This window comes from Halichoeres trimaculatus, unplaced genomic scaffold, assembly GCF_033239565.1.
Source record: "Halichoeres trimaculatus isolate MK-OKI-2021-1 unplaced genomic scaffold, fHalTri1.1 fHalTri1_scaffold_20, whole genome shotgun sequence".
NCBI classification, from domain to species: Eukaryota; Metazoa; Chordata; class Actinopteri; order Labriformes; family Labridae; genus Halichoeres; species Halichoeres trimaculatus.
In genome coordinates, this window is record NW_027437198.1 from 14,980,165 (window position 1) to 14,999,097 (window position 18,933).

The 18,933-nt window shown below is 40.3% G+C and overlaps 1 protein-coding gene across 4 annotated transcripts; it reads right to left on the reverse strand.

The window, feature by feature from the left end:
* Window positions 1–49: 49 nt before the first annotated feature.
* On the reverse strand, window positions 50–18,916 carry LOC141809838 (choline transporter-like protein 2). 4 transcript variants are annotated; one of them, XM_074697045.1, is made up of 22 exons: window positions 18,737–18,916; window positions 9,972–10,020; window positions 9,819–9,892; window positions 9,658–9,742; window positions 9,430–9,514; window positions 9,201–9,314; window positions 9,049–9,109; window positions 8,816–8,939; window positions 8,608–8,691; window positions 8,410–8,522; window positions 6,219–6,350; window positions 6,017–6,116; window positions 5,750–5,842; window positions 5,139–5,223; window positions 4,673–4,935; window positions 4,437–4,531; window positions 4,250–4,353; window positions 4,063–4,136; window positions 3,790–3,860; window positions 2,941–3,029; window positions 2,776–2,860; window positions 50–408 (listed from the first exon to the last, which is right to left on the reverse strand). In XM_074697045.1, exons 1-22 carry the CDS (start codon window positions 18,762–18,764, stop codon window positions 302–304), a joined length of 2,115 nt encoding a protein of 704 aa, XP_074553146.1. In that variant the 5' UTR covers window positions 18,765–18,916; the 3' UTR covers window positions 50–301. The 4 variants fall into 4 exon arrangements, with proteins under 4 accessions (XP_074553146.1, XP_074553145.1, XP_074553144.1 ...); XM_074697044.1 differs by lacking the exon at window positions 18,737–18,916 and adding an exon at window positions 13,214–13,449; XM_074697043.1 differs by lacking the exon at window positions 50–408 and adding an exon at window positions 420–2,280.
* Window positions 18,917–18,933: the final 17 nt, after the last annotated feature.

An 18,933-nucleotide genomic window follows, 5' to 3' on the forward strand; every position in this document is an offset into this window, starting at 1 on the left:
AACACTTCATTATTAAGAAAAAAAAACAATTTTGGCTGCATCTTTTGTAAAAAAAAAAATAATGTACACCATAATAAAACTGTGAAGCCTAAAAATTGTTCATTTATAGGTTTTCAAACCAAAAACTGAACAGCAGACAAACTGGTAAAACAAAGTGTCTTGTTTACAAGCAACAACGGAGGATTTCGCTGATTGTCACAAACAGGCTCAAGGTGACCAATGCATCAGTCCTATAAACCACAGTCCATCACAACCCTGACACTGACTCGCCTTATGAAGGCAGGTCTGGAGAGGGCTGGGGTCACTCAGCTGGTGGTGTCTTGTTCTTCTTGTTCAGGACTTTGCGTAGGCTTTCAGGCATCAGGTACGGCCTCTCAGCACTGCCATCGTTCCTCTCAAGATCCTCCACTGGAAAGAGATTTAATAAATGACGTTTAACTGATTATAGTTTTCGTTTTTTCTCAACAAGTCCAGTTTTGATCTAACCTCTTCAATTAGACAGGCTTTGCCACTAACGTAAATAGTAGCGAAATATAAATTACAAAATTTTATGCAGAAAAAAGTGACTAACACATGTACAGAACTATACAAAAAAACAAGCACCCACAGTAAGGGTTCAATCTTTGTCTTACACAGCAGTTCTTATTAAAAAGGGTTCTTTCAAACAACTACACCGCCATAAACATACATTTGAAAGTATGTAAATACAGAACAAAGTGCATCAGAGGTAACTTACAAACTTGATCACATTTAAGAGGCAAATTGAACGGCTTGAGGTTTCTATTGATAACTGGCAGCGTAAAGAATGTAAACTAATTTTCGAAACATCATAAACAGTTTGAAGACACTTAGTGAACATTCTTTCAAGGACATTAAGAACTAAAAACTACACATTTCAAGTAAGTTTGTTGGATTATGCTTAATTAAATATGATGAAAAGTCATTAAAACTGAAATTCTGTCTGACAATTTTACAAAACAGAAGAACCCAGTTGTAAAAAATAAGGATAGAATTTTGATAGAACATTAAGGCAATATGACAGCTAAAAAACACTGGGTCTAGGTTTTAAATTTGATTTCTTTGTTGTTTTTGTTATTTGTTGCGACCTTCTTCTCTTCTTATTTATACTTAATAAGCATTTTTACAACCTATAATACGCCACACTTAAAGCCTGAATCCTAACTGGTTAATTATCAGTCTTTCGGACGATGGAAAAATCCACGGCCCAGTTTTGTTTTATGCTCAGAGCTAGTTTCATGTTACAAATCCAGGAAAAATGCTTCTATGAGCAAAATAAATACAAAATAAAGCCTAAACCAATTACGCCATCTACTGGTAACTTCAAAAGCCTCTCCTAACAGCCAGAGGAGACAAATCAAGTGGGTTATTTAGGGACAGCCTCCAGTTTGAAATTTCCAAATATGTTAATGATATTAAGCTCTATTTCAGTCTAGCTGTTGTTTTACTTATTTGTATATTAAACAAGGTTATTTACAACAATTTTGTTGTATTTTGTGGGTTTTTCAACTGAATATTGTGTTCATCACAAAATATTTGAAAGCATTTTTTCAGTGCAAAATCACATTTTTATCACATGTAAATTTTATCTAAATGAATTCTTTATACTTCATGCAGTCTTGTTTTTTTTTTTTTTTCATTTCATTAATATTTGTCTTTTACTTTTATTTAATATATTATCTCACTCTGATTTAAAGCCAGAATACACAACATCTACTCAGGGGTCCCTGAAAAGAACTGCAGTATTGAAGTCTGAATTGTTATGACACTAGATTTCTCTGAATGAGTCATTTTTAAGAAGCAACCAACAAAGATCAAAACTGCACACTTAGGAAAGCGCACAGTTTCTTCATGAGGAGAAATTTTAAGCTTGAAATACTTGCCTGTTTGGTTATGGTTAATGGTACAACTACTGTTTGTTATGTCAAGAAAATGATGGATTTAGAAAATAAAATCCAAAAGCTTCCAAGGTTTCTCTGTTGTTACTGATAAGATGTCAGGAAATGTGAATCACCCGTACACAAGCAAATAAAACGCCATCCCAGCAATTTCCACAAAGAAAAAGTACAAGGCACTCAAGTCTCCAACGATAAAGTGATGATACTGAAAACAGTGCCATCAGCTAAATGTCTTCATTGTCCTGTTGCTTAGCAGAAGGGGAAGAGGGCTCTTCAGCTTCTTTCTTCCACAGAATCTCGTGAAGAGTGGACGACATGTAATAAGGTCTTTCAGCTGAACCATCGTTGCGCTCCAGGTCTTCACCTTATTGAGTGTGTGTGTGTATTTGTAAGTATTAATGGATAGAAAAGGAGGTTGGTAAGAAAATCAAGTTTATGGAAAAGGTGTTAGCACAGCAGTAGGGAGAGGATGGAGGGGTGGTGAATTGTGAGAGGTAAGAAAAAGGGAGGGAGAGACAAAGAGAAAGATTGTCAAAAAGCAAGCAAGCAAAAAGCACCCACAGGCATTTGAAAGATATCAGTTCATCACCGAGCAGATTTTCCCAGATTAACGTTCTGTTATGTGACACGACAGTGATACTTTCCAAAGATTTGCTCACCAGTACTCATGCAATTTAGAATTAGTGACAGCCCAACACCAAAGCAGTGAAAGGTTTGAGGAAGAAAGGCAAACTTTGATTAAGCTTTCAATTCCTGGAGCTTTTCCTTCAGAGCAGCACTCTGTTCATCTACTCTCAAGTCAAATGGACAAAAAACAGACTAACTTTTAGCAATATAACGGCAATACGGTGCAACTTACAGAAACAGAGGAAGAGTGTGTCCACACACATGGCGTACACACTGAAGAATCCATTGGCAATGAGGTATGAGCCCACTATGACGGTCTGCGGAGGAGAAAATCAGACATTACATTCACATTCACTACACAAAACACATCTTTGACGGATCACAGAGAGAAACTCACGAGGATTGGCACCCAGTAGTAGTTCAGATGGGGAGCCGTGTCCTCAAAGGCCTTCACTCTGCCAGAGAAGAAGAAGAAGGCAAAGACTCCTGTGGAGGAAAAAGTGTAGAGTTCACACACAGGTGGCAGCTGCTTGTTGAAGTAGTTAAACATCAGACATGCAGTGCATTTACAACACACTACACACACTGTACAGAGGTCTATTGATGTTTCAACCACAGACTGTAAAAAAATGGACATCCAGGTCTCCACAGAAACTGCTCCCCCTGGTGGCTGGCTGCAGTATAGGTTATAAAATCTGGCTTTCCAGCCATTCCAGATGGGCTGTGGTCAAACTTTAAAAAATTAATACTCCTCGTAGAAATGTTTCTCACATCCGATTGTTGTGGTGATTTGAAGATATCATTTGGCTGTCTTGTATTCAAGTCCTCTTTTCTCTGAAAAGTTTAGTTTTCATTAGTTATACAAGGTTAAAACAAGGCTTTACGTAACGTTTAACGATGATTGACAGCTGCCGTTCTCATGTATTTTTTTCGGGGATTGTAAAATATGTCGGGAGGCAGAGTGAAGAAGTGATAAGACTCTCGAAAGAAAAAAAATATTATTATTTTTGTCACTTAGCTCCACTCAGATTCTCCCAGAATCCCTCGTCTCTACTACAAACTGGCTACAATGGTGGCGCCTGAGACGGGGGTATTTTGGCTTCAAAACGGTACAATGATAAATGGCGGAGCCACACTGTCCACTCTATATACAGTCTATGGTTTCAACATGTGCAGTCCTGCCAGCTGGCTATTTATGCAAATCATAATAAAGGAACCAACAGCAGGATAGATAAGGGTGACTAACCTACAAGTCCAACAATGAGCAGTTTGCCCAAAAACAAGAGGAAATCTGTCACTTTGTCCAAGACAGCAACCCTGGAAATAAAGACAAGTGTTTTTTCAAGTTATGCTTTTTAATGTTGTGTCTGGCTATTTAAAAAAGCAAAGGATAGGATGGTGGATAAGGGGGAAACATATAGAGAGAGTAAAGAGTAAAATGCAGAAAATAATCTCTGAACTACAAAGTGTATGTCATGGCTGGCAGAGTCATTTTTGTCATCTCACCATGTAAACTCACCTGATCATGTTCCTCATGAGGAGGAAGAAGGCATCTCTGGCAGAGGTGCAAAAGTTTTTGCCATATATTGCCACCTAGAGGCCAGATATACTTATTACATTAACATACTTGATCATTTCAAAGAAAAAAATAACTATTTCTTTTAATTTAGATGAGAACAGAAGAATACAGAAAACAAACTGCTCACCATGATGAAGGCATTTCTGTTCAGGAACTTGATAAACTTTTCCAAACACCAGAAGCAGCACTTCAAACAGCAGAACATGAATTTGGCACACTTGTTTTGAGCTCCTGCAGTGGATAAGATGTTATAACATGTTATTGTTGCTAACTTAAGAATCAACTTACAACAACTTCTCTTATTTAATCTTTACCTTTCAGCTTGTGGTCCAGATATTCAAGCAAAACCCTGATGAGCTGAACAATGGAGAGGATAAGGGAGCCAAACGCCAGAGTTCCTGTGTGATACCTAAAAACACAATAAGTGACTTTTTAAATAAAGAACAAAACAGCAGGTTGTGTTATTTTTGTTAGCTTAAAGAGCTCATATGGATAAAAGACAGAAGAACATCAATACAAAGTTATGAGCTGACATGACTTCCATACACACCTGAGAGATCTTCCTAAGGCAGAAAACACTGGCATGGCAGGCATATCATCAGGCTTTACGAAGGCCCAGTAGTACGAGGCAAAGGCCCCAGCCAGAGTCATCTGTCCCAGAGCGATGACAAAGTTGGCGCACCACAAGAAGAGGAAGACGTTGTAGAACTGCAGGCCGATCAGGTACTTATGGTAAACTGTTTCTCCACCGTAGAAGGCAAAAAGGCATTCGGAGTCAGGACAGTCGTATTTCATTGGAGAGGTTGTGAAGTTCTGCAAACAGATACATGTTATGAAGACAAGAAAACACGCGAAAGGGTTTCCCATTATAGATATCAACTCAAGTTACACCCCAATATTGAAGAGGGTAAGGTCAATAAAAGCAGCAATGTGAAATCTCATGAGAATCGTCAGTGCACAAATACTTTTCGCCTGGAAGTTCAAACATCAATTACAATCCCAGTGTGAAAACTTACAGCTGGTTCACAGGTTTTTCTGGAGTGCTCACAATCTGTCTCGTTGAAAACTTTGTAGATTGGTTCATTTGAGGTAGACAAGAAGCTGATCAGTGCTGTCAAGGACGACAATCATGAAGACTAGAATCATTCTGCACCCCACTTTTATTCACATGAGCTGTTCTCATCTCTGGAGATCAGTGTCCAGTTCAGAGGGGGTAAAAGTGATCGAAGCTGACGGATTTGTGCTACAGCCTGAGCATTGTTAAACCACAAGACCATATTGCCCTGGGAGATTAAGGGATGAACCATCTGGGAAAACAACTGTGCTCTTGTCAAATGTCAAGCATACATACTTTCAAGACATCAGCAGACAACAACAAACTTTACTCCAAATATACAATGATAGGGCTATGGTCTGAAAATTCTGAAACAACACAAATAATGGAGATGAGCATTATGGTTTTTGTTGCTAATGTGCTTTGCGGCACCAAATGTTTGATTTATAAGGGCATTAAAAATCAACAGGAAACAGGACATTACACTCTCCATTTTATGAGCTGCTGATTAATATCTTGACTCTTTCAGTGCTACATAAAGTAATAACCAACAAGCAGATGTGGAAAGGATACACAGCAGTAACTGCCCAGTAGGCGATGACCATGGCGAGCAAGACGAACGTGAACAGCGGGTAGAAGAGAGAGGACATGACATGCCCAATGGCTCTGTAAACACATCAAAGTGGAGTTATAATTTAATTTAATTAATCTTTGCAAGCACAATAAGTCAGACACTTTACTCAGTTGTCACTATGGAAGCATTTTCAACATTAAGACATTGTGACTTTTATAGATCTGTTTTAGTATCTGTCGCGCCTGCGGCTCTAATGGACGTCTGACCTGCTGGCTTCTTTGATGAGAGCGATGGCAATAAGGATCCTCTTCCTGAGGAAAATGAGCAGCAGGATGATGATCACCTCTAAAATGGCCAGGATAATCACTGCAGAAGAAGAGCAGCAGACAGAGATGTCATTTCAGCGTCTCAGTTGTGGAGCAACATGTCAGAATCTATAAACGTGTGGACGGTGAGGTGTGTGCTTACTGAAGGCGAGCCACGTCTGTCTGATCTGCAGGTACACTGTGAAGTCTGTCTGCCAGCCCAGCTCCTGGAGAGTCACATCAGCACCAGGCTCTCCTTTAAGGGCTGCGTATTCCATGTAGCAGTGGAAGATACCTGAACACAACATAGAGGAACCACATGTTTGAAGTTGACTTAACATGAGCCTAACTTACCTGATGTCCAGAAAAATGTCTTGTTTTGAGATTGTAAGACAAAAATAAAGCCTGAATTAGACTTCAAGCATAAAATGGTCAGAGGAGTTATATAAAAAAACAATGATTTAAAGGTCCAATAATACGCAAAAATCACAGTAGTCTTTTAGTAAAATTTGTGGGTCTTTGGCTTTCCTCCCAGCCCACAAAATGTGTAATTAATGACAAAAACTGCACTTGGTAGAGCTTGTGAATGTAAAATCCTGATCTAAAACGAGCTGTTTGGATTTTGAGGATTTTGAGGATTTGCCGACGTCAGCGATTCCCTTTTTTTGACCAATCAGGAGTAAGTCTGACCTGATTGGTCCACCGGAGCAGATACCCCCTAACCCCCTCCCCACCCACTCTGCTTCAACTTCTGCATTCTCCAGTAGAATGCTGAAGTTGAAGGGCCATCACTGCTCTGTTTTTGGCTGTAAACGGCCACTTAGTTTCATGCACAAGCTTCCCATCTCAGAAGAAGACAAGACTAAGTGGCTGGAGTTCATTTATCATGGAAATGTGCCAGCTACACTCAGTAGAACTGTGCATGTGTGTGCGCGAATAGACTGGTCCTGAATCCAGGCGCATTACCAAACATCCGCCAACAAATCTCGGACCCTGGAAATGTGAGTATTTTAAATGCTGTGTGCTGTGGAGCAGATGTAAGAGCTGTTCCCAGTGTCCCCCCTGTCTCTGTGTTAGCTTCAGGATGCTAACTTTAGCTTCAGTTAGTCTGTTGTTTTAGCCTGCAATGTTACGGTCAACGAGCTTCGCTGTTTTCTAAACATTGTGCACTCGGAGCTCGTGGCGCCGTTCTCAGTGACGCAGAAGAGCGGGGCGGTGTCAGCGGTGGTTCATTTATATATGAAGGTCACGCCCACTAAATCAGAGCGTTCTGAACAGAGGGGCTATGAGAGCCTGGAAACAATGCTGCTGTGCTTGATTTATTGGCTTTTTGGACCAAAACATGTAACTACCATTTCATGAAGACATCAATGATCCATATTAAACTGCAGAAAAGGAGCAGAATATAGGACCTTTAATAGAAGAAACTAGTCAAGTAAAGTTTTCCTACCCATTCAATAGAATCTTTTCTACTTTGTAAGTCCTTTCAGGTGTTTTTGTCTTAATATCTTGAAATAAGATATTTTTCTGGACTAATCAGTTAAATGTGGCTCATATTAACATTCTAATACAACATTTTTAACTAAAAATTGGACACCAACACTTTCGTGGATTTGCTTGCACACTTTAAGGCTGGTACACATTATAGGATTCACCAAAACCTTACACATTTACAGACCACACACTTGATAACAAAAGACCGATAGCACAAGATATCTCTCTCCTGATCTCACGGTGTGTGGTGTACATCTCGAGGACACCACACACCAACTGATTCTTCACGCTCAATATTCCAAATCTTGCGTAGTAAAACGTGACTTCGGTGTAATCAAACAAGATGAACGTACAGGAAAAAGCAAAGATGTTTGTTTTCGGACTCTAGGGTTTAAAAAAAAAAAACACACAAAAGAGAAGAGATTATGGAAAAGGTTGTGAAGACGGCAGGTATGTGGGCTGTCTGAATAACAATGCGAGTTGGAGATGAGTAAAGTCGTTGTAAGTATCACAGATAGATTTCTTTCTTCCTCTTTGGTCAGTCAGCTGAGTCAGCTCGTGTCTTGATTGGCTTTGCCCCAGTATGCGTGACATTACACACTGTACCTGCTTGGCTCCTCTCGGAGGGCCCCACACACTACAGGATTTTCAATCCCAACTATTAAACATGTTCATTATCTACGATCTCTTAATCTGAGGAGCGGCCACGACCAGAAGAAATCACTCTTAACACACCCCACACTACAGGAAAATCACACATGATGTCATCAGACAATCGGGCCTTTGCTGGCTTTGATCGTATTTTAAGACAAAAATCAGCCGGATTATCCTGTAGTGTGTACCCGCCTTTAGCAACTTACCATATCCTATCACTGCTATCACCAAGACAATCATGATCCAGACCATGATCCCTGCCAAGAACCGCAGCAGGATGATGAAAAGCAGGCTGGTGATCATAGCAATAACCAGCCCTCTGCAGAGACATGAAAGGAAACACAAAGAGTGACCGAGCAGCTCAATTTCCTGTTGAAGTGAAAAACTTGCAGGTTGTGACTTACAGCAGAATCCAGTACCAGGACTGAGTGTAATCCTCAAAAATCTTCATGACCACCTGGCGGGCTTCGATGACCACAGTGGCATTCCTGTGGGGAATTTTTTAGAGGTCATGAATTTTTCACCTAGTGCAGCAGGTTGGGCTAGAGATGTTTAAAAATTGTGTCACAATGGACCCATTCTTTGGTGTGACAACTCTAGAAATGTACTCACTTGACTCCGTCCACAAGGTCCTTAGCGTCTCGAATTTTTCCGCTTCCATCGTCAAAGTGAGAGACGTTTCCCACAGTTATCGTGCCTCCTTTTTGTCCCAGTGCTGGGAAACACCTTCGAGTGACTAAAGGAAAGAGAAGAAACAACATAGATTTCAGAATAACTTGCACACACAATCTAATGACATATATGAAACAACAAATCTTGTTTCGATGAATGCGGATCCAACTTACATGGCTTGCTTGGGGTCAGCATGGCAGGACAGAGGCCTAATTTGAGGATTTCTGGAATATTCTAACAAACAGAATATCCAAATATGGTTTATTAAAATATGTGGAAAAAGAAATGACAAACTTACCTGGACAATTATCTGTCCCATACTCACCATCGAACTCGTCACACCTTCCTTGCAGAATTGCTTGTAGTACTCAAAGTCGTTTTTGTTCGTATGGGCTTTGAGTAAAGTCATGAACTTTTCAGGACATTTCTCCACGCACATCTTGAGGAGATAAAACATTTATAGGAGGCAAAGTGAGGCCAAAGAGGTTTCCAAATCTAGAATACAAGCTCTAATCTCCACTAAGAACGATGAAGAATCTGGAATAATCTCACACCTGTGTAGTTGGACATTGGAACTCCAGCAGCACCATGGGGCTGGCACACTTCATGATGTTGAAGTAGAAGAGCAGACGCTTTTTCCTGAATGATCGGACAGAAAAAGAGTAACGTCTCACTACTGTAATAGCACAGTTAAAAAGAATAACAGTGGGCATCAAATGGTACAATCTCAGAGAGGACGCAGCATCCACAGTTTACATGAAGACTGTCAACAAGCAGCTTACTCAAGTGGAGTGCCGGCCTGCCCGCAGAACTGGCCTCGACTGTCTGTGGGATAGATCACCTTTCTGGGGTCACCCTGAGACCAGGCTGGAAACACAAAAACCGTTTTGTTTGGATTCTTTCTAAGGTAGGCTTTCAAAACACTTCGCTGTTGCTTACTTACCGAGTATTCCAACTGCAATATAACCCAGAATGGCGATGATGAAGAGGATACAGCACACAATGTCCGTGCAGCCCCTAGAATAAAGAAGGAGAAATTTAAGATCCTCCTCGTAACTTTGACACAGTTAAAGTCAGATTGAAATCTCCAACTCACCTGTTGTGGATCGGGCCCTTGAAGGTTGGGTCATACTTCCTTGGTTCACCTACAGAAAAGAGACATGCATGCATCACCCAGTGAGCAGGAACTTAAGAGGGATTATATTTGGAAGGTGGCGAACGACTTTATGCAAAAACTACATTTCTGTAAGTTGTTGCTAACTGTTCTTCAACAAATTTTCTTAAAAAACATTCCTTGCTGTTTCCCTACAAAGTTTTTGATCATTTTCTCAAATGTCAACTAATAAAAACCAGGATTACAGGGTTTTTTTTGCCACAGAAACATTCCAGTTAACTGCTCCCTTTGTGGCCAACTTCATTCATTCATTCATTTTCTATCCTGTGCAGGGTCACGGGTGGCTGGAGCCTATCCCAGCTGTCATTGGGTGAGAGTCAGGGTACACCCTGGACACTTATAAACTAAGAAAATCAGGGAGATGACTCTGTTCTAGGCCTGGGCCAATAACAAATTTTGCTGGATGATGTTTTGTCCCACAATTATTGACGATAAACAATATTATTGACAATATATTTTGAGACCAAATCGACCACTAATATAAAAATAATATAATAATGCACGTACACTCTTTCAAATGCATTAAAATCGTGTTTCTCATGAGTATTTTTTACTATGGCAAGTAGAATATCAATCATTCATTCATTCATTCATTTTCTGAGCTGCTTATCCTGTGCAGGGTCGCGGGTGGCTGGAGCCTATCCCGGCTGTCATTGGGTGAGAGGTGGAGTACACCCCGCCAGTCAATCACAGGGCTGACACAGAGACAGACAACCTTCCACACACACACTCACACCTACGGACAATTTGGGGACAACATGCAAACTCCACACACCGATCAAGCTGGGATTCGAACAGGTGACCTTCTTGCTGTGAGGCTGCAGGGGTAACTGTTGCGCCACCATGCAGCCCTGTGGCCAACTTGTAACAAAAAGAACAAAGCCAAACATTGCCCAAACACTGCCCTTTTGGCTGGTTAAAACATCATAAACTTTTGAATGGCAAAATTAGCACTAAAGTGCCCTTTTGGAGCCTAAATGTATGCTAAAGTGCCCTGCTGCTTGGCAGACTTAATAAAGTGCCTTTTTTCCTTTTCGGCCCTGCCCTTCAAAAGTCTGTGCCACCACTGAACTGAAGTCTCTCTATCAGGGCTTAAACAGTGGTTTGACAGCTGAAAGCATGGATCGGTGTGGATATTTGAGAGCATGTGGTGCCAGGGGGGTGTTATCCAAATGTTTTGACAACTGACAGTGTGGACGGCACACAATGCAGCTTGTTGAAGCCTCACTCACTTTTCAAACAGAAGCTTTTTTAAGGTTATGACACACATTACTCCCCCCTTCCTCCTTTTCTTCTATCAGATGACTTTTCCCTCGGGCTGACACGCCTGGCAACACAACAAATTCCTCCCTGGTGACTAAGCAGAAGCCGCAAATCCATGTGAAAGACGGAGCACATAGCAAGGCCAACATCGTGTTTATTAGGGACAAGTAGTTGTATTTCAAACCAGTATTAAGTATCCTACAAGATAGAGGGGGCTGGAATTGAAAAAGCTTAATTTCACAGTTGAAACAAAGAGAAAAGGAAAAGAATCAAACAGATTAGCCAAGATCTCTTCTTTAAACATCCTTAACTTTGATTGATTCTTGTAGAATTAAATTGACATGACTTTCATATTTTTTCTTAGCACGTGAATCCAAGGAGTTCATTTAACTTTTAATGTGTATCAGGTCTATTAATATCAGTCCATAAATCTTTATTTATATAGCCCCAAATCACACCTAACTTTACCAGGTCTGGACCCAACATCAAGACAAGATAAGGAGTCTTCTCTCATCTTAGTGAGTTACAAAAGAAAGGAAAATTTCCTTATGCAGGCAGAAACTTTGAGCAGAACCAGACCCATGCTAGACAAACATCCAGTGAGAATGTGTTGGATTTAGAGAGAAGGAAAAGGGCAGACGGACAGACTACTCTTCATCAACTGATACAGCTTCATGTTGCCAAACTCCCTTTAAGGTGACTTAAAAACACCTGTCTGCACCATACAGCACATGAAAATCTCAAACACACACCGTGGGTTTTCTTAGGTCAACACACCACAGTCAGGAGGCGGAGCAAAGATATGTTTCATTGAGCTTGTCAGTGCTCTTAAGGACAGGGGAGAAAGTGAAAAACAGAAAAACACACACATTAATGAGACAACTGCTGTTCTGCTCTGTTCTTGAGTTTTGTATCTCCAACATGCCTGGTCCACTTTCCCCTGACATCAGACAAAACTTTATTTCTGTTTTGATTTTTCTTCTGTGTTCCACTTTTGGAGACATAAAAACTGAGATGGTAATTATTACTACTTTAGTTTGATCAGCAGCTGATGGGAGATGAAAAGGGAAGGCGTGCTCAACATTAAGTCATATTTGAATGTAAAGAAACATAACCTCTATAGCTATCTTTTGACCAGTATCACACTGTATCATAGAACTGCTGATGCTGCGTGTGAATAAGATCAAATTTGACATAGTAGACTGACTGACTTCAAAACACCAGTGTTATCATGTATTACATGCAACAACAGCATGGATGCAGTCATGCAGCTTTGGTGCCAAACATTGAGCATCCAGACAGAGGAGTATTATATCCTCTAAAGCACATTTGCATATGAATTATGCATGTTCAGATGATAATGCTGCAGGAAGTATTAACCAGAGAAGCTCTTAAGCAAGCCACATCTTCCTGTTTCAAAGATCATAGGCGCTTTCTGTTTGTCCTGTCAGTCTGAGATGCAGCTATCTTTCACGAGCATGACTAACACGTGTTTTTTTTAATTCATGGATCAAAGAAAGTTACAAACTTATAAAACTAAAGAAGGTTGTTTTGAATCTAACACACGACTGTTAAACCTTTGGCTGCTCTAAAAAGAACTCATAGACACACACAGCCTTGCTCTCACACACCTGCAAAATCAGCAAAGCAGCGAGCAAGTTCTCCTCAAACACACACACACACCCATTCTTCCCCCTCAGTGTTGACATGCTGATACTAACGCTCCAGTTTCACTCAAACAGTTCCCACACTTAATGAGCCCAATGTACTTTTTAAAAATTAATATAAGCAAAGTTTTTAAGACAAACCAGTAAGGCTTCAGTATTTTGACATTTCTCAGAATGACACAGAATAAACAAAAGGTGCAAACGATGTAAAACGTAAGCAAAAGAAGCTGTTACCATGCTTTCCAAAATATTCCCCATCCTCAGGCATGTTTTAACTCCTCTTGAGGCAGAATTGAAATGTTCTGATGAGCCCGCTTTGCTCTTTTCCTGGGATCTAATTCACTCTGTCCTCCTTTCTCAGCTACAAATGAGCATGAGCGGGGAGGCACAGGTATTGTGGTGAGAGAAACCAGTCCGACCTGTCCCTGAAAAGCCGCGCTCCACCTCACCTCAGACTTCCCCTCTTGTGTTTATCCTGAAACTGCTGCCTCTCCAATCTGTGCCCCACCTGTGCATCTCTCACTGTCTCCTCCCCCTCCCCAGTGACCCCCCTGGCCCCCCTTTGTCTGGTTTTCCATGCGTTTTGTGTCTAAAACAACAACCAAAAACAGACTGGTGTTGAGTTACAGGTTTAAAACTAAAGGCAAAATGTGAGGATGTTGCCAAAAATCCATGTGTTTGGAGTAAACAGGAAAAGTACCGCCTACAATGTTGCCTCCAGACTGTAAAAGAGGTCTAAATAGAATCAGATGTGCAGACTAATCTGGCCTGCACATGCAGTGAGCAGAATGTAGGAGAACACTTCATTCTGACATGTTGAATAATTCTTTTAGTTCTTGCTCTGCTCACAGTTTGCACAAGCTTACAAAATAACTTTGTTAACATGCCTCAAGCTTTTTTGTGTTGCTCAGCACCCGTTTTTGCTCTCGTACATGAGAAAACAGAGATTAATATGCTGAAGTAGCAAAACTTCCTTTTTAATTTTTTTATTTTGGGTTTTTTTTCCCACTCAGATGTTTTAGTCTTTCAATAAAATATTCTCAAAAAGTTAAGAATTTTTATGTTATTTTGAAACAATAACACCACATTAGTCATTCATCCAAACACACAGAATCTCTTGAGGCTTTTAAGAATTTCATTTTCTGAGCAATGGAAAAAGAAAAAGAGTGACTCAGAGAGTGTTTTCTCCCATCTTGTGGGAACATGGCAGTATTACACTGTAAGCCTTAATTCAAAACATCTTTTCATCTCCTTCCCTCCTTTTTATGTTTCCTTCTCTTTTTGCTCTCATAGAGTCAAAAAATTAGCACCACTGTGTCTCAACACCCGATGGCGTTCCAAACAGCTGAGTAGGGCTGCTTCAGATCCTCAACAAAGAGTCTACAGAAGAACTGAATACCACAAACGTTTTTTAGAGATGCTGGCTGAAACTGAAAACTCATCTGGAATGACTGAGACTTTCCATTCCTCCTATTCTCATTTTACGGCCAATTTTCCAGTGAAGGGACTTTTTTCAAAAAGCTGGTACTCTGAATATGTCCAGAGTTAAAGTTTAGGTTTCATTGAATCCTGAATCTTTTATTTGCTCTGGCAAAAAGACACATTGACATTTAGGACCACAGAGTGAGCTAAGCGAGGTTAAGTACGCCATCCTTTTTCTTTTTTTATCCTCTAAATTGTTTTTCCTGTATTTTTCTGGCATTGAAAACTGGTTTAATTGGAAAAAAGCTGGAGAAAAGGATGTAATCTAATTCCTGCAGACCAGCTCTGTGTAACAACACAGCCTGGGGCCTTCACTAAAATCATTAGAAAAGGACAAAGGACACAAGTATGTATAGGAGCTTTCAGTGTAATCTTTAAATGTTGAATTGTTTTACCAATCAATAGAAAAAGGTAACAACTCACTGGAAAAGTTGTTTTTTTGTGTGTTAACAGTAAGAACAATGTAAATGGATTAGTTTATACAGTTTCAGCACAAAGGGGTGGTTAAATGTCATGTTTGTACAGCGCTTTGATGTAGTCCGGTTTTGTTTTCACAGAAGTGAAACTGAAACAAAGTTTGATTTCTTCCTTTTATTTATTCTTCCTCAACAAGGTGCAGTGTTGACACAAGATGTCATGTTATGTGTTGTTACATTCTTGAGTCTCTATGATTTAGTATCCTGTTAGGTCTATTTATATTCATAATTCTTAGGAAAGAATAAAACATCCTGCATTGCTCTCATATCCAAACAACATAGACTGACTTTAGGACCTCCAAGAGTGAGGGCCGTGGCCTTTCCTGTCCACTTCCCACATATCTATCATTACAGTAAAGGGGTGTGGAGTGCTCAAATAGAGGGTAAGCACTAGGAAGCTAAACCGCACACACACCGTTTCTGAAAAAGTTCCTATTTCGACTCACACAATTTCACACAATAGCAGGAAATTGAACGACGGACCTGTTTAGTTGGGATGGGACCTTGCTGATTTCAAAACAATGCTGATTCTACTTTAGATAACTTTTGGCATTTGATCTGTTTTGTTTCACAGGTTGCAGTTATTTCTGTAACTGTCTCACAGGTGACAGAAAGTGAAACCAACATTGAGACTATATATGTCATGCTATTAAGGGAAAAACAGGAAACTTAGACACAGATAAGACCTAAATCTGATCTTTCAGTGTGATCTCAGCCTGCTTTCCCTTTGAAGAAATTCCTGAACAAGGAGAGTCAGATCAGCCAAGGTCAAAAACACACAGCTAGGACCAACATCTAACCTCCCAGCATCTATCTCTTCATTCTACCGAAACTAATTTTCCCTGACCTTAATAACCAATCAGTTTTACACGGCTCTGAACATGCCTTTGTATTTCAGTCCTTCCACCAGTTGGCAGACGGCTAGCAGAGTCACATGATCCTGTTTGGGTTCTGAGGGTATGAGGGAGCATGTTTAAAAAAGAAACAGGTGGCAGATACTCTGGAGACTCTTTGTCAGAAGAGATGAAGAAAGCTGGATCTCAACACAGAACATAAAAACCAGAGATCCTTGACACTAACATGCAAATGTAGCTTAAACTAGGCTTAACAACGTATAGGAAGATAAAAGAGAGGTTGAAGAAGATCAGTGTCGGGTTTCAAACCAACTTTTCTAAATATGGCTTATAATTACACCCAATCTGGCCGAGGGCATGGCTAACAGTGTGTTTCCAATCCTGTCATTGAGGTTTCCTGATATATCCAGGCCTGAAATTACTCCAACTACCAAAACTGGGGTGGCTCCCACAGTGTGCTTTTAAATATGTTTCCACTGCAGCATGTAGGTTGGTGTTCTTTGATCCTTTTCTTAAAAGAGCCAAGAGCATCAGTTGTGTCTTAAGATATCATAAGTGGGTATTCAGATTGCGTTCCCAGAATTGGGCACTGGACTGGGTAACAAAATAATTTGACCTATTAATTCATACTTTTGGTTTCTCCTAAACTTCCTCTGCCAGTTCCTTTTGGGCTCCTGAAGTAAACCTGGAGGCACAAAAAATTTATTTAACATCTTCAACAACAGAGACAAGCAGCAGGAGTAGAAGAAATGTATCTCACTACAAGATGAACAAAACGGCTACAACCAAGAACACCCCTTCGAAAGCCAAGCCACCAATTCTGACTAAAAATGGGATTCAGTGGAATGATATGACAGATGCAGTCATGATGTATATTGCTAAAGACGGTGAAAAATCTTGAACTTTCAACTTTAAGTATGAGTCACAGTAAGCATTTGCAAAAGTTGCTCAAACCACCAAAGTTCTTGTTGTTTCAACACAAGTAATCCCATATTTGAAGACTTTTACATGTCCCAAATCTCAACAAACTCTTTACGGAATTCAGGCCCAGAATAAAATTTCTCACATCTATAGTTTCACAGAAATAACTGTCTCCTAGAACCCCCTAATTCTTTAAAAGCACAGCCCCTTCAGCTACTTTACATGCATTTAAATTGCTAGAGATATGTGGAATGCCAAGACCCACAAGAAAAGTCTAAATTTGTCCCAAATCCCACAGGAAGTCTAGAAGTTTGTGTTGAATATCGGATTTTTGTGATTCATTTGAGGGAAATAACCCCTCTGGCTTTCATCCAATTAACTTTATCCCTTCTCGGTGCATTAAAGACAATTAGATTGAGCAGTTATCAATGTTTTTTTCATGCCTTCAAGGGTGCGGCAATGGTGGAGGGTCAAAGGTGGTCCAAGAGAAAGTCTAAAATGGTCATGTATGACAACTGTCCCAGAGTTAACACATAAAGAAAAGAACTGAAAAGACAACGCCAAATTTGACCTGCAATATCTGATCTGTTCCACATGTTACTCATTTGATTATAACCATTGACTGGTTACAGTACAAGTGCCGCCTTTAGGCTCAAATCGTGTCTACTTTCACAAATAGTTTAGAACATGAACAAAATCATACACATCACACTCATGATGATTACATCAGATGCAATCGCACAGTCGCGGCTGTTCCACAGAAATGATCTTTCTTCCTGTGGTGGCAACGTGTGCACTGGTGTGAGGGGCTTGTTCATTGCCACTTGCAGCTTAAACCGTATGTGTTATCTATGAGAGCATTTTGAGAAATACTGTAGAATCTATGTCTATTTTCATTCCCGCTCTATGAGGAGTGGATTTCCCCCCTAAAATTCCATATCCATTAAGATTTGCAAGTCACAACCATCCTCTTTAGATGGTCTCGAACAAATGCATTCACCATATTTGCCAGCTGACCCTGAGTCAAACTGTTGGAGTCTGTTGCATCCTTAAACTCAAGCACTTAACAATCAGGCACTAAATGTATTGCACTGACTTTGGTTAAGGGCTGGTAATGGAAGGCAATTAGCTGTCATGTGGCAGGCTGAGTGGAAAAGAAAAGGGTGTGTGCATAGAAGATGAAGAAAGCACTCTTTAAAACTATATAACACAAGTGCTGTGTGTTGGCAATTACTTCCTCGTGTCAACAGCAAAAAATTTTGGCTTAAAACACCATGTTGTGTGTTTTTAAGAAAAATTGTCTTTTACATGTGTGTGCATAAAATAATGACCTAAAAGAAAATCTTTGGTTGTAAACTTGCTTCAAAAACATCTGTAAAAGAAAAGCAAACAAGCATCAAGCAAACAACAGAACACAATCACACATTTGGGAAGGAGGGTATTTGCAGTGTAAACAACTAAAAGCATGTTGTCTTCATTACAACATGTTGACATTGGACTTGCAACCAAAGCAATAGTTCATTACTAAGTGCCACTGGAGACATCTGGTTGATAAACAGAGACCCTCTGTCATTTTCTTTTAAGCTCTATACATAGCTGGGCGTCAGCTAAGCCCCTGTTGCCTGCCATACCATACCATCTGAGGAATGTGGCAGCAACTGGACAAGCAGAAGATCCTATATGGGACCATGGGACATGGTGCAGGCTGTTAACAAACTAGGCAGTGTGTTCCATGATTGTACCCAAATCTGACCTGATTTTTGCAACAGTAACTAGTTCATTCTTTGTATCGGTGCACGGTGGTAAAATAGTTAACAGTTCACTAGCGTCGGGTAACTTACAGAGAAATAAAAAATGACCGAAGACTACAACAGCTGCCCCAATTGTTTTCGCTCTTGCAGTCTTGCACCACACAAAGCAGATCCAACCTAAGTTTATTACGTGTACGATAACTGGAGAGGGTAAAGCAGCTTTCCCACACAAAATAGAGTGAAACGTGGTCGTTCCGAGGTAAAAATAAATACCATATTTCGGTTTCTCTTCGAGCTCCATGGTTGCAGAGTGTTTCTTCTGGGACACAGCCGACGACTACAGCATAATTCCAGTCTTGACAGAGGTTTTCCTGCTGCGTTTCAGTCAACTTCAACTCTTGGGAAAAATCCGCTCTTAACTCTTGACTGCTCTGCTACCGTTTAAAGGGAGACTTCTTGGGAGAGAGTGC